Genomic DNA, 23749 nt, shown 5'->3' with positions numbered 1-23749 from the left:
TTTTCGTTTCAATAACTAGTTTCAACTCTGCAAGAGCCATTTTCAAGTGTAAATACAAGAAATTACAAGTGTAAATACAAGAATACATTTACAATACAAGTGTAGGGTTTCTCAAGAAATGGTCGTAATACGAAGGGTATTTGTTTTCAGTCTCCGATTGGCCATGAATGAAAGGCGAATGTATTATATAAAAAAATAATTATTCCACTAAAAGTTATTTACACTCATGATTATATTCAATATTATTGCCATGGAGGTTGATGCATTTGTCATACGATTGGGCCAGCCTAACAAAACTCTTTTTAAAATGCTGTCTCCAAATGAGTTTAAGTGGGGTATGACGTTGTTTTGGAGCTCCTCGTTCGTTTGGAAACTCTGTCCTGAAAGTCATGACTTGAGTTTGGGAAAAGTATAAGTTACTAGTGGCCAAGTCAGGTTTGTATGGTGGGTGATCGAAATTATGCAATTTGATTTGCTGGAGAAGCCGTTTCATTGCACCAGCACTGTGAGGCCGAGTTGTCATGAATCACAACGATTACGGAAATTCATTTTAACTGACGTATTTCATTTTGCGATACCATTCAAACACAATTTCTTAACATTTACTGCGTAAAATGAATAATTCCTAGTGGATTCTAAATTTTGACAAATCTTTGACCAAAAATAAAATACAAAAGCTTTCCAAGAAATAACTATAAGTATATGCTACTGCACTTAACTAAAATACATACATAAAAATTAAGGAAATGTTAATTATTGCTTTTTGCTTGCAAAAACGAATGACACTACGCAACTAGCACCTGGCGGGAGACTCAAATGAGGCTGCCATGTTTTGGGGTCTATAACTCGACAACAATTGACGATCTGGCCGCAACAATCACAGGGCGTTAGGTAGGATGTCAAGCTGTTCAACTTTGTGAAAACCACCTGCCTACTGCAAGGCTAGGCGCACAGCAGTTAGTCAAGACAAGACATGATCAGACACGTTTAGTCACAATACCTCACATAGCTGCTTGTGAAGACATGTCTAATTGCAATGACTAATCAGTGTGAGTTGCGGCATAAGCAACTATGTGAAGTATTGTGACTAAACGTGTCTTGTCTTGACTAACTGGTGTGCGCCTAGCCTTATGTGATCGGAGGTTGAAAAAAATGACCCTTGTAGGTACGAACTGAGACCCTACACACGTTTTAATTTTAATGTCACCGTAGCTATTCTTACTGTTGTCAACATTACAATAGAGTAGAAGAAGTCTTCGGAGTGGTTGATAGCCATCAATTTGAAATTATGTTGAGCATCATTCATGATATATGACTTGCCTGTTGGGTTTGTACAGATCCAAGACGTACCTTATGCTCTTGTCAATACAATGATTGATGTTTTGTGTGCACATATTCAAGACATATCAATCGAGGAGACAGTCAACAATTATTTAAGTATGACTTGCTCTTGTCAATAAACTTTTTGTTGCTGTTGTACATATCCAAATTTCACAATCAAGGTAATACTTGTCTGTTTCTATGTCAAAAAAGTTGTCGTTTTGCTGTTGTCTAGATCCAAGACAATCGAGGAGACAGTCAACAATTAATTATGACTTTCCTGTTGTTCTTGTCAATAAACTTTTTGTTGCTGTTGCTTGTACATATCCAAGATTCACAATCAAGGTAATACTTGTCTGTTTCTATTGTCAATAAAATGCATGTCGTTTTGTGTGCACAGATCCAAGACATCACAATCGAGGAGACCGACAACAAAGAGACGCAGTCGGCGAAGGACGCTCTGTTGCTATGGTGTCAGATGAAGACGGCCGGCTACCACAATGTGAACGTGCGCAACTTCACCACATCCTGGCGAGACGGGTTGGCGTTCAACGCCATCATCCACAAGCACCGGCCCGACCTGCTGCACTTTGACAAGCTCAGCAAGTCCAACGCCATGCACAACCTCAACACCGCGTTCACTGTTGCCGAGGACAAGCTGGGCCTCACCAAGCTGCTCGATCCTGAAGGTAATCTTATACATGCTCATGTATTTACATGGTTTATTTATTACTATCGGATTTTAATATATTTTTCCTCCACCTACTGTCTAAAGTACTTACTTTACTCCCTGAAACCTAATACTAAAGTGTCACTTTTTCGCTCTCGGTAGTAAAAACCAGAAAAACTCCCTAGGGAGTAAAAGTGACTCCATTTAAATAACATGGGGAGCATCTCTATTTTGAAACTTACATTGTAATAGGTTAGAAGGTCTAAGCTCAGATGAGAAAGCATAATAGAGGTGCTCTCATTGAGTCAACTGAATTCAATACCACAACCAGAAAATTTGATTAACTCATGAAATATATGTTTGTATGATAATTATTATATTCTTAATATTAGTAGACGATAAAAATTTATACAATTTTTAAAATATTTTATTCTATTCAAAATACCAGCCAACAAATATTTGATCTGCAATTCAAATCTGAACCGCGTGATCTGGAGTCAGCCATTTTTGGTAGCTGCTCAGCTGATATAATTGTTACAACTTTTGCCAATAGATAGCGTAATCGGCAGTGCCAATCAGACGACCGGTTTTTAGGTTTTAGATTTAGGTTATGTTGTTAGGAATCATTGTCACCAATACGTAAGTTATTAGAATGATTTTATTTGCAGTTTCTATAAAAAAATGTAGATGGAGGAAAAATGTTGTGTACATCACGAGCGAAAAATACTTTTTCTCCCTCAGGAAAATTGCTGCCCTCGGCTTCGCCTCGGGCTTCAAACTTTTTCCCACAGGGAGAAAAAGTCGTACTTTTCACTCTAGATATACAAATTACTATTTAAAGTGAGAAAACACTCACAGTCTTTGGCGTGGCGACGACCGTTTCGTGCTGGTATTGCACTTTTTCAAGCCAAACAGAAACTCAGTTTTGAGTCGCCACACCAAAGAATGTCAGTGTTTTTTCACTTTAAAGTTATATTAAAATACGATAGTAATAAGTAATAATAGTGAAAACAATATTGATAACCAACAACGGATGGTTTATTTATTTATTCATCTCAGAGAGTGTCTCTATATATACTGTCTCTATATATTCATCTGGCTACTTTGCCAGCGCTCGCCTTCACGTGCCTGCGCTTGCCTTCGCTACAATGATTGTCGAGATGAGGCGAACGAAGGCTAGTGACCAGCCTAGCATCCACAAATGGTCACAATGTAGTGTGGATAGCTAGACCAACGTGGAAAAAATGAAATAAAAATGAAACTTTTGAAAGCTTAGCCAGCGACTTGGCGAAAGTGTGAACCAGGCATTTAATTTATCAGCATTTATATTGTTTGTTTACAGTATACACTTTTAGAACTGGTGCCTCGTCAATTCTTAATAACTAATTAATGATAATAACCAACTTATAATTGAAATATTAACTGAATAATTAAACTAGGTAATAAGCAATTTACTTTAGTAATATTTATTTACTTTAGGCATTACGTTATTGGGATTTTTGTTAGAACTCAATTGGAGACTATCGGTTTCATTATTACAAATTCTAATCATACTCCACATTATTTCCAACCGTAACTATTAAAGCCTCAATTGAAGACTATCTGTTTAATTTTTGTACACATTTATTTATTATTCTATTTACACATGCACACTCATTTACATAATTTACAGAATTAATCCAAAACTATTTCTCCCCCGAATTTAGATAGTAGATGAGCAGATTGAATAAGGTTTTGGTAAATTCCAACTTATTTCAAATTTCAATTTATTTTATTTATTAAAAAACACACAAAACAAGACAAAACAAAATTACAAAGATTTACGAAACAAATAAAACACAATAAAATGTTACAAATATAAAAAACTATGGGCTACACTAACCATTCATTTTCAAGCGTGACGTAAAAACTCCAACCTGTATTTTTGTTGAGAAGAAGAATTTTGTGCTTATTGTTTTCCTATGTTTCCATCAATATGTTCTTGTTGTGAATGTAAACAAACGTGTGTGTGTTGTCGTGCAGATGTATTCGTGGAGCAGCCGGACGAGAAGTCGATCATCACGTACGTGGTGACGTATTACCACTACTTCAACAAGATGAAGCAGGAGACGGTGCAGGGCAAGCGTATCGGGAAGGTGGTGGGCATCGCGATGGACAACGACCGCATGGTCAGTGAGTACGAGCGCCTCACCTCCGACCTGCTGCTCTGGATTCAGGCCACCATCGACTCGCTCGGCGACCGCCGCTTTGCCAACTCACTCGTTGGCGTGCAACAGCAGCTCGCACAGTTCAGCAACTATCGCACCGTCGAGAAGCCGCCCAAGTGAGTATTGCACCGGAAACTGTTTTGAAATGAGGGTTATGTTGTGGGAGCGTTCAGAGCGGCAACTATTTTGTGAAATGGGTTAAGATATGGGGGTGTTCACATCGGCAACTATTTTGAAATGATGTTCAGGTTATGAGAGCGTCTATATCGGCAGATTTTTTTTTGTATTTTGATGGTATTGTTTTTATTATTGAAAACATATTTTCATCCCTAGAATTTTTTAATATTTCCACCAGTAACTACAATCATGTACAAATCATATTCTGCAATAAAAAAAACTGTCAACTTTGGCCAATTTTTCCACAAATTAATTGGTTAAAAATTATTGAAAACACAACATATAAAACATAAAAAGGCTACTTAATGTTTTTATATTGTGTTTTTTAATATTTTTTTTAAAGTAGCCCATATAAGTGACATCATTTCATTGTTTCTTATTTTGTCTTATTGTGTGTTTCATTTTCGAATTGAACTGATTTCATCCAACTTTGAAAGAGAAATAGCATATGGCTCGCCTTTCTGTTTCTCTCCCTATCATTTCAATGATAAGTGTTTTTACAAACGAAAGTAAATGGCTCAATGTGGAAAAAATTGTCATTCAATAACATTCTACTTTACTAATTTCTTGTTCTTATCTAACTATCTATTCTAGTGAATCGAAATTCGGTGGAGGAACAGTTTTGGGTCGTGCCTGTTGATCCTCCCCCAAATTATTTTACGTAATAATTTTGTATCATTGAATAAATAAAATAATAAATTGTTTGCTATTACGTTAAAAAGTATCATTTTGATTCTAGTCTATTTGATATGTTAAAAATTAGAGGCTACTGCAACTCATTGTCCCTTAACACAAGTTTTCTCATGTTGACAGTGCCAAAAAATGAATTGCTTCATGTAACTTGATTCTTTTCATAAAAATGTTCAATAATAATTATACGCCTTATCTATAATTTGTGCAATCAAAATTGTAATAGTTTTTGGGCAGTAGAGTTTCAAAGTTGACAATTAGCACTGTACGTATTATTCAATTATTGTTACAGTTTGAAACAATCAACTTGATCCCTCCTATTGTTTTTAAATAATTAGAATCACCGTTTCCTTGTTTCTTATCATTTTGAAGGAATGCTGTCTTTCATAATTTGATTGTATGGGGGAGATGTTGTGATATTTCATCATAATTGATAGAATAAGACGCTGATGTTTTCATACCACTATATGCTATTGACAATTGACTACATGCTATTAACAACTATGCTATTGACATTCAATACCACTATATGCTATTGACAACATCAACGTCTTATTCTTTCAATTATGCTGTCTTTTCTTCCTCAGCAGGAAAAATTTTGCTATGCTGAGTTGAAATAAAACCATAGGGTCTTATGTGTGTGTTGTAAAACATTATGAGAATGGATGGAATACAATACATTTGCACTGTCTCTAATTCACCAATGTGTGAAAACCCCCATAAAAATGAATTGTATTTTAATACTTTTGTACCTACTGCAGTCCACCAATGTTTGAACACTCACATAAGAATGAGTTGCGTTTTAGTCATTTTGCACACATTGCAGACGAGCAATGTGTGAAAATCCCCAAAGAAATTCTAATAATTTTGCAGTCTACCAATTTTTCAACATCCCCGTGAGAATGAGTGGTATTCTAATACTTTTGCAATCCACCAATGTTTGAACACTCATAGGAATCAATAATGCTTTTGCACTATTTGCAGTCCACCAGTTTGTGAACACTCCCATAAGAATGAATTGTATTTTTTTTCTATTTATTCCAATTCTTTTTGCAGGTTTGTTGAGAAGGGCAACCTTGAAGTGCTGCTTTTCACACTGCAGTCGAAAATGCGCGCTAACAACCAGAAGCCTTACACGCCAAAAGAGGGCAAAATGATATCGGACATCAACAAGGCGTGGGAGAGGCTGGAGAAGGCAGAACACGAACGAGAGTTGGCTCTAAGAGAGGAACTCATCAGACAGGAGAAATTGGAACAGCTGGCGGCTAGGTTCAATCGCAAGGTTGGTTCCGAACTAACATATTTTTTGTGACCCGTGTTGGGATATGAGGGCGTTTATACCGGAATTTTTTTCTGATAAGGGTTAGTATATGGGAGCGTTCATTCTTAAACTTTTATAATAAGGGTTAAGATATGAGACGTCCTCACCGACAACTTTTGTGTGTGTTGGTTTAAAATACACATGTACAATTTATATTAAAACATATAGATAAGGAATTATCAGTTTGAAAAATATATACAAGCATAGATTAGTGAACTGTATTAAAGTTTATTATGTGTGTATCAGTTTCGTATTACCTTACTTAGGCCCTATTGCACAAAAGCCTGTTAAATTTCAATAATGATTGGTTCAATTTACATGTAATCACTGGACAGGCTTTTGTGCAGCCGAGTCGTAGGCTTGTGGAATAGTTTGATTTGAAAGACACCAGGCTAGGACACCACTGATGTCTGAGAATATTTCCGGGCATTGAAGCATATTTCTGCTATTAAACACGACCTCCATGATGCTCCAGACTGGTGACCTTGCTTATAGGCTGGTGACCTTCCTTGAATTGTGCGAAGTATAGTGTTACACTTGCATAGTGTAAACGCAGTATCAGAGGCTAAATATCACTTTTTTTATTTAAAGAATAGAATAATTTCAATGTTACCAAAGAAGTACACATTTTCATTTATAACATGATATTTTCCTACGAAATGGCACTGGTGGCATAAGAAGATTTGTTCGCTTGCAGTTAATTCAGTTACATATTATGTAGGCCTATATAATAAGATAGAAAGAAGAATCATGTATATAATTGAATAAAAAAAGAAATACATTATGTGTATAACTAAACAAGAATAGATGCTTTTTTATTAATTTACTTTTATTCAATCATTTAACATAACTCAACTTCCAGAAAAGTACCACAGACTTGAGACCTAATTAATACGACAGTCCAAATGTAGCTAGTTCAAGTATCTTTTTTACATTTTTGGATTACACACTAAACCAATAATGCAAAAATGAAACGAAAAAATAATGAACCTGTAGGCTACCATCAACTAAGAGCTTCAATTTCTTGACTTATTTTTAAGTAAATTTCAGTGTTCACCCAGTATTCTATTTTGCTAGTGAGTTTCTTTCTGTCATCTATTGTTTATGAAATGATTTGTGTGTTTGTTTAGGCGAGCATGCGCGAGACATGGCTGAGCGAGAACCAGCGGCTGGTGTCGCAGGACAACTTTGGATGCGACCTGGCCGCAGTGGAGGCGGCCGCCAAGAAGCACGAGGCCATCGAGACGGACATCTTCGCCTACGAGGAGAGGGTGCAGGCCGTCGTCACCGTCAGCGAGGAGTTGGACGCCGAGAACTATCACGATGTCGATCGCATCAATGCCAGGTCAGTCACGTTGCGATTTATGCATTATAGACAATTGAAATGTGAGTGTGAGTGATTGGTTGCCATAGTCCGTGCAAACCATAGATAAGAGATAGCATAAGGAGATACTCCATGCCCCATGGTATAAGTCGTTCATGTTGAAAATTTCACTGTTAAATCAAGCCAATTACTATCGACTACTGTCTATTATTACCGTTTTAGCCGTAAGAACGGCACAGCATGAGAGACTACCAGCGTCACACATCTTCACGAAAAATAACTTATAGGACTATCGGCTTGAGTTAACAGTAAAATTCGAAACATATACCTGACACGCCCTAGACCATGGGATATCTTCTTATGCTATCTTTTCTCTATGGTATAAACCTTTTGCATCACGTGGAGTTATTTATTTAATTAACCATCACAAATCAGAATTATAATATAATATGATTGGGAGAAGACAACAGTCATAGCCCAAAACTGTCTTCTCCCAAATTTTTACAGATAAAAGTTCCAAAAAAGAATGAGGTTATAAATTCACTTTTCACTTCAAAAAGTCCAATTTCCACTTCAAAACTAATGACTAAACTAAAAATTTTAAATTTTGATATTTAAAAACTAATTGAAAACAAAACTATTTCACTCAAATCTCTAAAAATTGGAAAATTTGGAGTAATTTTGCAAAATTTTGAGCCAGAAAAGAAACACAACTTATGGTCAATGTTATTCCGTACGAGAACACTGTTGCTGTTTTCTCATACTGATTATATCAAAATCACCTACGCCCTTTCTCTCACACAATTAGCTCACAGGCTTTCCGGCTTCTGTGAAATCTAGCAGTGGTGTACTCCATAAGAAAGAGCAATGTTGCAATCTAAGGTTTCCACAGACTATAGTTTCTCTCTCTTTTTTAATTTTGTCACTATATTTCTACATGAATTGATGAATTGAGTGCTATTCATTCCAACTTGCAGCAAGTAGTACTGTATAATATTTGATATACCTGATTCACAGATTTTATCATAATGCAACGAAAGTATTAAATTTAATACAATATTTCTGCTCAGTATGTAATTTTCATACAATTGTCCATTGTATGCATAATAATTATTAGCTTATATTTTTTCATCTTTCTCAGTTGTGTGATTTTTTCATTTTATTACTTGTCTCATACAGGCTAAAGGCTATGTGGACATGAAACTCGCAATGAAAAAAGATAGGATTTCAGTTTGTTATAATGAAAGTGGCTTTGTAGATTACCAGTATCTGTGATAGTTTGTATTAGATCCTCTATATATGTTCTGTACAATTGTTTTCCAGAAAAGACAACGTGCTCCGGCTATGGAACTACCTGCTGGAACTTCTGCGAGCTCGTCGACTCCGCCTGGAGTTGTCTCTCCAGCTCCAGCAGAGCTTCCAGGAGATGCTCTACATCCTCGACTCCATGGAGGAGCTCAAGATGCGTCTGTTGTCGGACGACTACGGAAAGCACCTCATGGGTGTTGAGGACTTACTGCAGAAGCATAAGCTAGTTGAAGCTGACATTAATGTGCTTGGAGATCGTGTCAAGGCGGTTGTGCATCAGTCGCAACGGTTCTTGGACCAGGTGAGTGGATGGAGGCTTTCACATTGGCCACATTTTTGAAACCAATGTTGTGGTATGGGGGTTTTCACACTGGCAACTTTTCTAAAATAAGTGTTGATGATTTATGGCATTTATAAGTGTTTATTCAATGTCAGTGAGAATTTGTCAAAGTTTAACAGACTATTCAAGCGATTTATGCTTCTGAGCCAGGAATTAAGAATTTGTCAATCATTTTGCCTTTGAGTAGTTTTGTTCATAGTCGTTTTACAAGGCATGCTTCGGCATGAAGTGAATCAGTGTTGGCCTAATCATTATCATAGAAAAACAATAGCGTAAGTAGATATCCCATGGTATAGGACGTTTATGTCGCAGCTTTTACTGTTACCTTGAGTCGATTACTATCGTTTATTGTAGATTTTCACTGTTTTGGCCGGGTGAGAGTGTATGAACGGTACATTATGAGAGACTACCAGCGTCACACAGCTTTTTAGGAAAGAAATACGTGGACTATCGGCTTGAGATAACAGTAAAAGTTGCGACATAAACGCCCTATACCATGGAATATCTACCTAACCTATTGTTTCTCTATGTCATTATTCACGTACATTAGATGGTTTTATGTCATAAATAAGCTTTAGCTTTCATTCAGCATCCACACTATCGGCCAATGCGTACAAATGACGAGGAGCGCCAGAGTGTGGATGGGTTATTTTCCAGCGCTCACCTTCATTGGCCTTCGTTGGACATTGCTCCGATTTTTGTCGAGCGAAGGCCTTATAATAATTGAATGAATTTATTTGCCAAAAACAAAATACAAAAAAGCTTTACAAAAAGTAAATATATGCTACTGCACTTAACTAAAATACATTCATAAAAATTAGGGAACTATTAATAATAAAATTTGTCAAACAATTTTGAATACCTAGATACTAATGGATACCCGAATAGATAGATAGTGCCCGGTTGCACAAAAGTCTGCTAAATTTTAACTGTGATTAAATGACTTTTTCTCTGATTGGTTCTCGTGACATTAAACTGTAATAATTTAATCACCTTAAAAAGTTGCACTTTTGTGCAACTGGGTATAATTGTTCTGAGAATAAAATTGAAAGATGTGTGATATTTTAAGCTCTGTTTTCTAAAATGGTTTATTTTTTATATTTTGACGGCAGTCACTGCCGGCTTACAAGTTGACTTTTGCCGGTAGTGCCATATTTATTCATTCTTTTTTTTTTAATTTTAATTTATTTATTCCTCACACATTACAAAATAAATCAATAAACTATACAATGTACAATGCAATAATGAAATTATTCTACGAATTAGAACATTAGGCACTACTTCCCAAAAAGAGCAAGCTTTTTGTGTAGTTGAGAAGTTGATATTGTGGTAATTATTCATATTAAATGAAAAATACTAAGAAATTGTCAAAAACCACAGATTTATTGATACTTAGAAGACGGGTTTCTAAACTATAGTTTTAGTTTATCAGAGATTGACATGTGTAATAACCGAAACCGGTCTTTCTAAGTATCAATAAATCTGTGGTTTTTTGACAATCTCTTAGTCTTTTTCATTAAAAACAACAAGCTTGAGCTTGGGGAAGGAGTCAGTCGAACTATGAATCAGTGAACATAATGAAATAAAAAACATGTCTAAATTATTTGTATTGTATGACAAATAGAGAATTTTAATTTGCAATGTTGTAACAATAGATGAATTTGAATTGATCTGATTTTATTTGATCTGTTCAGGAAAACAGAGGGCTTCCGGCCATGCGAGCCGACGGTGATCGTGGAACGCGTGCAACAGCTGGAGGACGCCTACGCCGAACTGGTCAAGTTGCCGTGGAGAGGAGAGCGCGTCTGGAGGAATCGAGGAGGCTGTGGCAGTTCTACTGGGACATGGCTGACGAGGAGAACTGGATCAAGGAGAAGGAGCAGATTGTCAGCACTGGAGACATCGGCCACGATCTCACCACTATCAATCTGCTGCTCAGCAAGCATAAGGTGCGTTCATACATGAGCAACGAAAGAATTACTTTGGTTTTAATGACTGTTTTCACACATTGGCTGGAGAAGTCATAAATTTGTTACTGAGCAAGCATAAGGTGGGTTCATACAATGGCAGGAAAAGTGTAACATTGCTTGGTATAGCTGTGTTCACACAAAGGCAGGAAAATAGTAACATCGGTTGTTATGGCAGCTTTCACAGCTTGTCAGGTGAAGCCTTATCAGTATTGATCAGTTCAATTTATCTCTTTTCCGTATAGGGCTACTTGTAATATAAATATGTAGAAAGAAAAATAAAAATCTCAGTTCCCTTATTACTTTGCTTGTCCTATTACCATAGGTAAGGAAAGTATTGCTTTCCGAAAAAAAATAATTTACCCAAATTTCTAAATTTCGATACGATTCAAGGTCCCCTGAGTCCAAAAAAGTGGTTTTTGGGTATTGGTCTGTATATATGTGTGTGTGTGTGTGTGTGTGTATGAGTGTATGTGCGTCTGTGTACACGATATCTCATCTCCCAATAAACGGAATGACTTGAAATTTGGAATTTAAGGTCTTTACACTATAAGGATCCGACACGAACAATTTCGATCAAATGCGATTCAAGATGGCGGCTAGAATGAAGAAAATGTTGTCAAAAACAGGGTTTTTCGTGATTTTCTCGGAAATGGCTTCAACGATTTTGATTAAATTCATTCCTGAAATAGTCATTGATGAGTTCTATCAACTGCCACAAGTCTCATATCTGTAAAAATTTCAGGAGCTCCGCCCCATCTATGCAAAGTTTGATTTTAGATTCTCAATTATCAGGCTTCAGGCACAATTTAAACAAAAAAATTGAGTGTAAAAGATTGAGCATGAAAATCTCTACAATTAATGTTCAGTAACATTTTCACCTAAAATTGTAAATAAGCTCGAAATTTGAGAAAATGTGATTATCCAATTGCAAACTGTTGGCAATTGTTGATTCTATCAAATGAGTCACAATGAAGAGATAGCAGACCTCGTATGTCTCCAGCGTTATTGTCCTGTCACCAGCTGGCTAAGATCTTTGATTATAAGTAGACTTGAGATGCGCGAGAACACTGGCGTCAGGTGATCAATTTTTATACGCAAGGAAAGTCGTGTGAGTGCGCCACACCAGATTTTTGAATTATTTAATCAAATAATTAATAATAATATTCTTAAATAATATTTAAGAAAATAAAAAAATCTCAGTACCCTTTTGAATTATTCAATAAATAATAATATTAGTAATAATAATATTAGTTAATAATATTTAATTGGTGATTAAATAATTCAAAAAGGGTACTGAGATTTTTTATTTTTCTTTCTATTTTAATCAGTTGCTTAGCAGCATAAGGTAGGTTCTTATGGCAGTGTTTACACATGAGTAGGAAAAGTGTAACATTGTTATGTGAGTGTTTACACATTGTCAGAGAAGCTATCAATCTGTTGTTCATCAAGCAGACGGTGGGTTCCAATGAATTACTGTTCATTGCTTCTTATGGCATAGTTCACTAAATGAATCAGATATCAATGATTGGAAAAGATTGACATTGGTTGTTATGGCAGCATTCATACATTGTCTGGAGAAATTATAAATTTGTTGTTAATCCAGCATAAGGTGGGTTCCAACGAATTACTGCTCATTCGTATTGCAGTAATCACACAATGACTGGAAAAGATTAACATTGGTTGTTATTGTTATGACTGTGTTTACTGAAATACAGGGAATGGGGAGCATTGCTTGTTGTGGGTGTAGTCACACATTCCCTGGAAAAGAGTAACATTGTTTCTTATGGCTGTGGTCACACAACAGCAGGAAAAGAGTAATATCGTTTCTTATGAAGTGTTCACAAATTGTCAGAAGCCATCAATCTGTTGCTTAGCACACATGAAATTTAAATTTCCTCAGTAAGAACATAACCTATTTTTTCGGACATTTTATTATTTATCAAAATTTGAGAACAGAATAGTTTTGGACTATGCCTGTTGTTCTATCCCGATCATATTCATATGATTTGTAATTATATCAACGAATAAGGAACGGTTTGGATTGTCTAGTTTAGTGCTGGTCTTGTCAAACTTGATTTCGTCATTTTTCACTGATTTGCATCTTTTATTTTATGTTTGACAGGCGCTGGAAAGCGAGATCGCCAGCCACAAGCCACAACTGATGGCAGTGGTTGCTGTGGGTGAGGAGCTAGTGAGGCAGCAGCACTTTGGCGCCGACCGCATCGAGGAGCGGCTGCAGGACACGCTGGCCATGTGGGGCCATCTCCAGGACACCGCCGCCTATCGACGCAAGCGGCTCGAGGAGGCTGTCGACTTCCATCAGGTCAGTTATTGACCCTATACACATCTACATTCGGGGAAAAATAAACTAGCCATACACCAACACAGATTACAGCTGTATGAGAAGATGCCAACCTATGCGAAACAACACAATAAATTACCAATTGAAATGCGAACATTGACTAACATAATATGTAAGCATGATATGCCTTCACCAATTATGTAACGTTTATATTAATATAAACTCAGTCAATGCCAAACATGAAAGCCATTTCAAGTACATATTTTTATCTGTCGCACAAGCGGCACGTTTGTTATTAGAAACAAAAGAGAAGCCACGTTAATATTGACAACAAATAAAATAAACAATCTTTCTGTCGATGACAAAGATTGTTCAAAGACAAAAACACTGTTCATTGAACTTTTTTAATTTTAAAACTCTAAAATCCTGATCAATATGGGATAAATATATGATTCATATATATGTCCTATATGACCAGGTTAAAAATAGTAGTTTATACAACAGTTTTATTCTTTTATTTTTATTTATTCTTTATTGATTGATATAATAAGTAAACATCATATAAATGATAGGGAGAGGAAAAATAAGGTAACCTTCTGCTATTCCTCTCCCCAATTTAGATATGGTTACACATAGTCCGAAATAGGTTAAGTCTTGTAGCTCTTCACTTCGCAAAATTTTCAGACCACTAATATGTTCAGTCACAAAGTAAATTTTCAAATTTAGATGCTTCAAATCAAAAAATAGAACAGATATTTCACATAGTTATCACTTGAATAGAGAAGATTCATATATTAAAGAAATAATTTTGAAAAAGAACTGAAAATACAAACTTAATTCTAAAAACTTAGTTTTATAATAAGGGTGTTTAAAGCACGAGTTAGATGTAGAGTTAAGACACAAGCGAGCGAGCGAAGTGTGCGAACGCGTGTCTTAAACATTTCACGAGTGCTTTAAAGACAATATATAAAACTGTTGTATACACTATTTTATCTACGAACACTCAAGCAAATTATCCCATTGCTTACTTGGGTTAGAAATATCCTTACATTGCTTGTAAGGTTAGAAATAAACCAAGTAGCCTATATATGGTAAAAAAATGAAATACTTAGATGAAAAATACTCAGAGAGAATGAACAGTAAACTTGAAATATTGAAAACTAGACAACTGAAAACATGACGTACTTAAATCTTGACGAACTGAAAACTTGACCAATTGAAATCTAGTCAAACTAAATACTTGACTTTGTGAAAACTTGACAAACTGAACCCGGCTGCCAGCATCAGAAACGGTGTTTAAATGTTGATGCCACCAGCATCACATTATAGTTTAGTTTTGGAAATCCATTGCGAAAAGACCCCTGCTTTTGGATTGATTGTGATGTTTACATTATAACATTGTCGTAGATAAATAAATATAAAGAACTGTACAGTCTTCGTATATCCATGTCATGCAGCACATTGGACTGGCTTATGTCATGCCGTCACATAATTTTTCACACCGTTCCATTACCACAAGTTGCGTATATACATCGTAGAAGAATTCAAAAGTTCAAATTTTGATTAGTTTTGTAGGTATGGTATTGTGTTTTATCGTGTGATAAATGGTATGCTATTGACTCAAATTTTGTATATTAATATTTATTTTGTTGACTTCACATCTAAAATCTGTATAAATATTATTTAATGACGATATTCAACTGTATTGCTGACGCTTTTATTGACGATATTCGACACAATTTGCTGTGTTGGATAAAGAAAATATTCTATTCTATTGATCAAGCCTCGTTGCCATTATTTATTTATTCAATCATTCAAAATTATATAACTTATAGAAAAGTACCACAGGCTAACTTACACCAAAAATGGTTCCAATTTTAATTTATACAACTGTCCAAATGTAGCTAGAGGTTATGTGAGTCACTTAGAAATTCTTCAATTACATACTCAATTTACAATCCATACATACAAAAATCTTTTTGAAATTAAAAAAATACTTCTGAATTGAATTAAATTAATTAGGCTACAAATAATTGGAAAATTCCCAAACTTTGAAAAAACTATAAAATTTTGGGACCGAAAAGACATTATCACAGTAGCATGACTGCAGGTCGAATACCGGTGTAAATAAATGTATGTTGATTTTCAGTTCTTCGCGGACGCGGATGACGTTGACATCTGGATGCTGGACACTCTGCGACTTGTGTCGAGTGAGGACGTGGGTCGGGATGAGGCCAACGTGCAGTCACTGCTCAAGAAGCACAAGGACGCCACTGATGAGGTCAAGAACTATGCGGCCACCATTGAGGCTCTGCACCAGCAGGCCAGCGAATTGGGCGAACAGGACCGACAGGTAATCATTCAAAATTATAGTTGCATTGTTTACTTCTCAAGTGGTACGGACATGTGAAGAGAAGGGAGGACGATATGTGGGAAATAAGTTCGACCACTTGGATGTCAAAGGCACTAGTAAGAAGGGAAGACCTAGGAAGAAATGGGAAAAATGTATCGCCCAAGATCTTGTAGAGAAGGGAGTAACACCAAACGAATCCCATGACCGAGACTCGTGGAAGCAACTGACTTGAAACGCACCTGAGTGGGAAAAGGCTCGATATTATTATTACTATTATTATCCAAATCAAAAGTGATGAAAAATTTTAAAAGCATGGGCCAATTCCTCAACTGAGATTGTCAAAGACACCCAAGAGCTTCATAGTTTAATAATAATTTTTCATTATTGAAGTGCACTTTTTGTTGTTCATAATTTTATACTAACTGTGATATTAATCATTTAAAGATTTTGAAGTAATATTTTTCTTTATTTTTGTAGGCTCCAGAAGTGGTGGAGCGACTGGCGTCGATCGACAAGCGCTACAAGGAGCTAATGGAGTTGGCCAAGCTGAGGAAGCAACAGCTGTTGGATGCGCTCTCTCTCTACAAGCTGTTCAGCGAGGCAGACGGAGTCGAGCAATGGATCGGAGAGAAGGACCGCATGCTGCAGACCATGGTTCCTGTCAAGGTAAAACTAATATTCCAATTATTAAGTAAATTAATGATAAAATTATTGAGTAATTATTGCAATACACCTTGAAATCCCCATAATACGGGACCTCGAAGGTTGGGCTTTGCTACAAAATCCACGTTGTTTCACTACGGTTGTACACGCTAATTTTCATTATTGTATTTTTCCTTCCAACAAAAATATCTCATTATGATTCAAAATTATCTTCATTTATCTTGAATAGTTGAATTAGTTATAAAGATTGTAATATATTGAAAATAAAAGCTCCGCAGATTTGGAGATGCGGTAAATTGTCGCAGATTGTCGCAAATTCATGCAGATGAAGAAGAAAATTTTAAGATTAATTAGATTGTTTATTACTTCATAATTATATTTTTTTGATGTTATGAAAACTTGACTCCCAAGTTCGCAAACGTCGAGAAAACGTGAACTCAAGGGAACTTGACTAATTTTAACGCCGGTCAAGGACAGTTCAAACTCAATCAAATCATCTGGTGGTTTAATGTCAGAATGAATCACGAAACGAAATATAATATTGACGATCCAGTTCAAACTGAGACCCGGTTTCACAAAAGTCGGTTAAATTTTAATCGTGATTAATTTTATGAAAACCAATGAGAGTAAACCTTCTTGAAAAGACGGCTTCTCTGATTGGTTATCATGAAATTAATCAGGATTAAAATTTAACTGACTTTTTAGTGCAACAGGCACCATGATTCCATTTGAACTGTCACTGTGCAAACGGCTCTTAGTATGAATTTTACAATAATAAATTCCGGAAAGCGTTATATGATAATCTTGTGTAAGCATGATCTGATCAAATAAATAGTTGGTGTGTCAGTGTGGATGTGCATATGGTTTGGGACGTCGTTCAGTTATAAATGTTAATTTATTCTATAAATAAAATTTTTGTTCTTTATTTGTTATTATATTCTTCAATTTTTTATAAGTTTTGGAATTTTGAATTCTCAATTTGTTTTACTTTTACTTTTTCATAAGTATTCGAAATCTTTGTATTTTCATTTTTGAATTAGGTGGTATTTTTGGTGTTTGTATTAGTTATTACTGCATAAGTTCGTATTATTTTTCTTTTTTCATTTGTATCTGTACAATTTTTATTGTCAAGGAGACATATTTGGGGAAACCCGTTGTCTCCATTGTGAATAAATAAATAATTGCCTGTTAATACGTCCTTTTAAATATTGGTTTTTGCCTTTATATTTTTTCCATGCGATTTCTAATGAATGTAACTGTGTATGTGCTGTGGCAGGACATAGAGGACGTGGAGATAATGAAGCACCGTTACGATGGCTTCGACAAGGAGATGAACGCGAACGCGTCGAAGGTAGCCGTGGTGAACCAGCTGGCCAGGCAGCTGCTGCACGTCGAGCATCCCAACTCGGAGGACATCGTCGGCCGGCAGAACAAGCTCAACCACGAGTGGGCCGAGCTCAGGGAGAAGGCCGAGGCCAAGCGAGAGGAGCTCACTCTGCGCACGGTCTGCAGACCTTCCACATCGAGTGTCGCGAGACTGTGTCCTGGATCGAGGACAAGAAGCGCATATTGCAGTCTACTGATAGGTCAGTTGTTATCCTGTTATGTCTGCACACGGTTTGCAGACATTCTGTTCAAAGGCTAGTCGGATGTCGGACGTTTCTGTTGGACCTCTAGTTGATGTAACTCGTACTACTAGACTTCCAACTAGGCTAGCACTTCTAGTCTAGACTTCTAGACTAGAAGCACTGGCCACACCAACGTCTGCTGGAGGTAGCGAGCTCGCTCCCGCGGTGGTAGTTCAGGCCACACTAAAAAACGTCCGCTAGTGGTAGTTTGTTTTTTGTTTTGTTTTGATGAGTGTGGTTCTATAGTAGTGGGGAAAGGCCAGCAACCACAGCGCTGTACTTCGTCACGTAGTACTGTAGGTACTAGTAGCTAGTAGCAGAAGTTATCGACAGTGAACATGACGCTAATTAATTTGAGCGACCAAAAATCACTTAGAAATAACGTACCGTGGTTAGAGGACAGTAGTTCTGATAGTGATGAGGAACTCATTATAATATGTTGGAAATCTCGTCCCACTCTCTATCTTTTCTCGTAACATCTTTATAGTTGTCGCTTTTAAAATCCCATAATATTGGTCGTTTCCTCACTTCTTCAATTAGGCTCTCCATTGAAAATCAATGTATTATTGGAAGTCAACACGAAATGACAACAGCTCAATTTCAACTCAAACACAAAATGTTGCGTCGCTGTAGACATGCGAATGACTCATTGTCACGTGTGAGTCTCGGTATCCTGCGCATGCGCTACCGAAGGCGAACTTTTAAAACTCGCTTTCCATGTTATTCAATTGTGCAGGCCAGACCGAACTCGCTACCTCGGCGGTAGTACCACCAGCAGACGTTTCAAAAGTTTGTCTGGCACGGCCAAGTGAAACTACCGCCGAGGTACTCCCTCTGCGGGAGCGAGCTCGGTGTGGCCTGCTCAATTTAATAACATGGAAAGCGAGTTTTTTACTTTCGCTACCGCCGCGGGAGCGAGTTTGGTGTAGCCTGCGCATTACGGTCCGATGCCATATCCAACATTTGATGTTGGACAACAAATGGCCTGCTTTACTATTACAATGACCTATATTCTCAAGTTTGGACAAATTACCTATCAAATGGGAGTATCCTCAGTGATTGTTGTTAAGTAATGATTGTTGAAAAAATAAATAAAGAAGTGGTACAATGTTGACAATTCAAGAATGACAAATATATCATGAAAACAAAAAATTAAACAAAATTTTTGTGTTTTCATTACAGATAATTATCACTATATCTCGTCCAATACAGTATCAAAAGTGAAAATTATTTATTTTTTCAATTTCATATATTTTCTCTACATCTTTAATTTTGTTACTTGTGTGTGCAAGATATTAATGTCAACTGTGCTGGACTAAGCACGATGAAGTAAGTATATGCATTTTACAAGATGGAAAACATGATATTATTATAGTAAAACAAAATGCACACGAACAATAGTAGCCTCTACTAAGCGTCCACTAGCTGTCTCGGGAGTACGGAATTGTAAGTGTCATGTACATTTCAGTTCAGGACATTTCAAATTCCACGTTCCCATAGTCGCTAGTAGCCGCTAGTAATGTCCCTGTTTGCAGGCTGCTTTATAGCTGATTAATGCGTGATAATAATATAATAAATATTGAGTAGCCTGGCTGGCTCAGGTCTGTTGTCAGAGTTTTCAAGTCGCACCTGATCAATTTCAGGGCCTCTGACATGACCTAACGACTGTTTTTAGGCAGCGGGGGCGGATTAACGTGTCCATCCGAAACACGGATTTTTTTATTTATTTAGTTATCATTTACAATCAACTCAAGGACAAAGAAACAGACAACAGTTCAAAACTTCTTTTCTTCCCAATTTCATAAAATAAATTGTCCAAATAAAGATTATGTGCGACTTTCCTATTCTTCACTATTTTCCACATTGAAACAAAATTATGATGAATTTTGTTCATCATATAATTACTCCATCGACAACAAAATGATGATGAATTTGAAATATTTCTATTGATTCTGAGGTCTTTTGGAGCATTTGGGCGCCTGATCCTGTTCCCTGTTGTAGTAATTATAGTATAGTAATTGTACATGATGAAGATTATGTTGATGATGAAGACGACATAGTGGTTTAGTGTGAGTGTCATTACTGAATTTGCGTTCACCTTGCAGCCTGGAAATGGACCTGACCGGCATCATGACACTGCAGCGACGGCTGTCGGGCATGGAGCGCGACCTGGCCGCCATCCAGGCGAAACTGGACTCGCTGGAGGCAGAGGCCCGACGCCATCGGCGGCGAACACCCCGAGGAGGCCGCTGCCATCCGCGAGCGCATCACGCAGATACAGGCCATCTGGGACCAGTTGACGCAGATGCTCAAGGAGCGCGACAGCAAGCTCGAGGAGGCCGGCGATCTGCACCGCTTCCTCAGGGACTTGGACCATTTCCAGGTCAGTGTGACGTTCATTTCGTCAACATTTCAGTTTGTCAAGCACCTATTTCTTCCAGCACTTGACATTCACTTTGTCAACATTTCAGTTCATCAAAACACCTTTTCCGACCAATACTTGAGATATTGCAAGAAATGAGAAGTTGAGCCATTCACCATGTCAAGCTTTCATGGCAACATTTCGGTGTAGGCTGATACACAGTCAGCTATGCCGTCGCACACTATTTACGGACTAGTGAGAATGGGTTAGAGTTGGGGAGCATTTAGTTAGAGGATAGTTTACGGAAAATTCAGGGGCTAGGTTTTTGCTTGTAAATGACAATATGCTGGAATCATTCAGTATTTTTGGCCTCAAACTTTTATAAAATAACTTGTTCAATTCAATATGCAGTGATAATTAAGTTGTATATTTAAATATAGGTTTGTGTTTTAATTCTTCTAAATTCAAAATGTCTAGCTTATATGTATATTTGGACGAAAATTGAACTTGAACGTTTTACAGTAGAACATAATAATAATAATAATATAATAATAATAATAATAATAATAATATAATAATAATAATAATAATTATTATTATTATAGAAGCATAACCTATTTTTTTGGACATGCTATTAATTATCAAAATTGGGAATGGAATAGTTTTGGCCAAGCCTGTTGTTCCTTCCTGATCATATTTATATGATTTGTAATTGTATCCACGAATAAATAAATGAATTATCTCTTAATAGAATTAAATATGTGGTAAAGTATCCAAAGGACTTTCTAAAATCAACGGGAAGATGACGTACTTGAAACTGTACGTACTGAAGTTGTCCACCCGGGCTACTTCTAGATCAACTGAGATTAAGTGAATTCACCCTTGGGATCTATAAAGTGAAACTTTATTGGTGAAATTAATATGTTACCTTACAAAATTGAAAAAACTTTCCTTATAATAATTCCCTCATGATGAAATAAAAAACATTAGCCCGGACAAAAGTCTTTTAAATTTCAATAGTGAAAGTCAGTTTGATAACACTCACCGCATTATTTACTGTGAATTTAGGGGTCGAGAAACGATGAATACTAGAAAACATGTCGACTCAATTTCCAAGTTTTGTAAAACTCTCAATATTGATTAATTCATTTTATTATCTCATCATCATCTTCACTTCGGGATTAGGTTTATTAATTAACCTGTTCCGGTACCCATCTCTTTCTTTGCCTCCTTACATCTCTTTTTCCAGTAGGTCTATAGTTTTGGACTTCAAATGTCATTCTTCCAGGTGGCATTCTATTCAAATGACTGCATCAGTTGCGTCTATTTTGTATAATTCTTTCATGCAGAGGAGCAACGATAAAACCTACCTTATATCAGTATTTTGATTCTATCAATTCTAGTGCATCCAAACACACTCCTTAGCAATCTCATTTCTGCAGCTTCAATTCGACTGTCCATTATTTATCGATTTGATGAAAATAGAATCTATAATAATTGAAATGCTCTTTATTAGGTGGAGCTAAGACTTTTCATAATGATTGTTATGTTTTGTGGTGTGTGGTGTCTAGGCCTGGCTGACGAAGACACAGAAAGACGTGGCATCTGAGGACATTCCAGCTCGCTTGCTGACGCCGAGAAGTTGCTGAATCAGCACCAGAGCATTCGCGAGGAGATTGACAACTACCGCGACGACTACACCAAGTACGCTATGCACTGACATTTTTTGTCTTCTGTTTTTTTTATAAATTGTAGGCTATGTTATTAAACTATAATGATACGCATTTCCTAGTTTGTTATCTATTATTTTATCTGTGTTATTGTTAATTCTAGTCAGTATGTAACAACTTAATCAACAATAATAATATATGAATTAAGTGACTACTGTATGTACTAAATTGAGACGATGTTATTTAATTACTGCCCATCAACGTACATTCTGACGATATTCAACTATATATTGTTCTCATATGCGGTGTTGCTTGAATATATCATCTTTTTTCAACTTATCTTGAAATTATTTCTATATCTTCTCTTTTCGTTTGTCATTTATTTTTTACGAATTCACTTTTGTATTCATGATTTAAAATGCCAATAAAGTTTTTTACTGATTTGATTCATTGATCTTCCACAAAGTATTTGTTTATCCAATATGGGTCCATTATAGGGAGTCAAATCATTGATAATAAAAAAAAACGGTCAAAGCTATTTTATAAATTATTTGATTGAGTAATGGGCCCCATAGTGATCATACTTTCACAATGTTGAAAATGAGTTCTTGAAACGTGAAAGCACTCTAGTCAGTCAGTGAACTAAATCGTTTATTCAATCAAATAATTGATCGCATTCCCGTGTTTCAATGACAAATTAATGTCTATCATACATTCATAATTCAATTCAATTTATTAAAAACACAAAACAACACAAAACAAAATTACAAAGAATTACGAAACAAATAAAAGACAATAAAATGTTACAAATATAAAAACCATGGGCTTTGTGGTTGGGGGTGTGGTGGAAGAGAAAAAAGAGAGGAAGATACCTAGAGTTACATTCTATCTTTTTTATAATTTATTCATAATGTTTTGATAATCTATTGGGAGTTAAATCGTTGATAAAAGCTGGTCAAATATATTCTATAGGTTATTTGATTGTGTAATGGGCCCCATAGGGATCATTCATTCATTTTAATCATAATTGATTTTAGATGATGGAGTACGGCCAGCGTATCACGGCCGAACCGAGCACCCAGGACGATCCGCAGTACATGTTCCTGCGAGAGCGGCTGAAGGCCCTCAGAGATGGATGGGAGGATCTGCACCAGATGTGGGAGAACCGGCAACAGCTACTGTCGCAGTCACTCAATCTGCAGATGTTCAATAGGCAAGTCGAATCAATAGTTTCTGCTCAATTTAGTTTCCCAAATAGGTATACCTTTGGTCTTTATCGTCCTGTATAATGATGTAATGTTTGCAAATTGTACATTTTTTGTAAACTTATGGGACAATTAAGAGGTTTCAAAATCAAATCAATCAAATTTCAAACTCGTGTCCGGTTGTACAAAAGTTTTTGAATTCTGATCATGATGAACTGTCACTTGAACCGATCAGAGAA

At 36.3% G+C, this 23749-nt stretch overlaps 1 protein-coding gene across 1 annotated transcript; it reads left to right on the top strand.

The window, feature by feature from the left end:
• Window positions 1-1720: 1720 nt before the first annotated feature.
• Window positions 1721-23518, top strand: LOC120355833 (spectrin beta chain-like; the record flags this gene model as incomplete). The annotated part of the gene is made up of 14 exons (XM_039444561.1): window positions 1721-2009; window positions 4013-4313; window positions 6121-6346; window positions 7516-7730; window positions 9033-9318; window positions 11052-11306; window positions 13450-13650; window positions 15779-15982; window positions 16460-16648; window positions 17922-18231; window positions 19010-19124; window positions 20379-20484; window positions 20516-20656; window positions 23343-23518. Coding segments are annotated over 14 exons (3014 nt in total), but the record flags the coding sequence as incomplete, so codon positions are not given.
• Window positions 23519-23749: the final 231 nt, after the last annotated feature.

The sequence above is a fragment of the Nilaparvata lugens genome, unplaced genomic scaffold, assembly GCF_014356525.2.
Source record: "Nilaparvata lugens isolate BPH unplaced genomic scaffold, ASM1435652v1 scaffold4942, whole genome shotgun sequence".
Lineage (NCBI taxonomy): Eukaryota > Metazoa > Arthropoda > Insecta > Hemiptera > Delphacidae > Nilaparvata > Nilaparvata lugens.
This window is presented reverse-complemented; position numbering and strand designations above follow the sequence as displayed.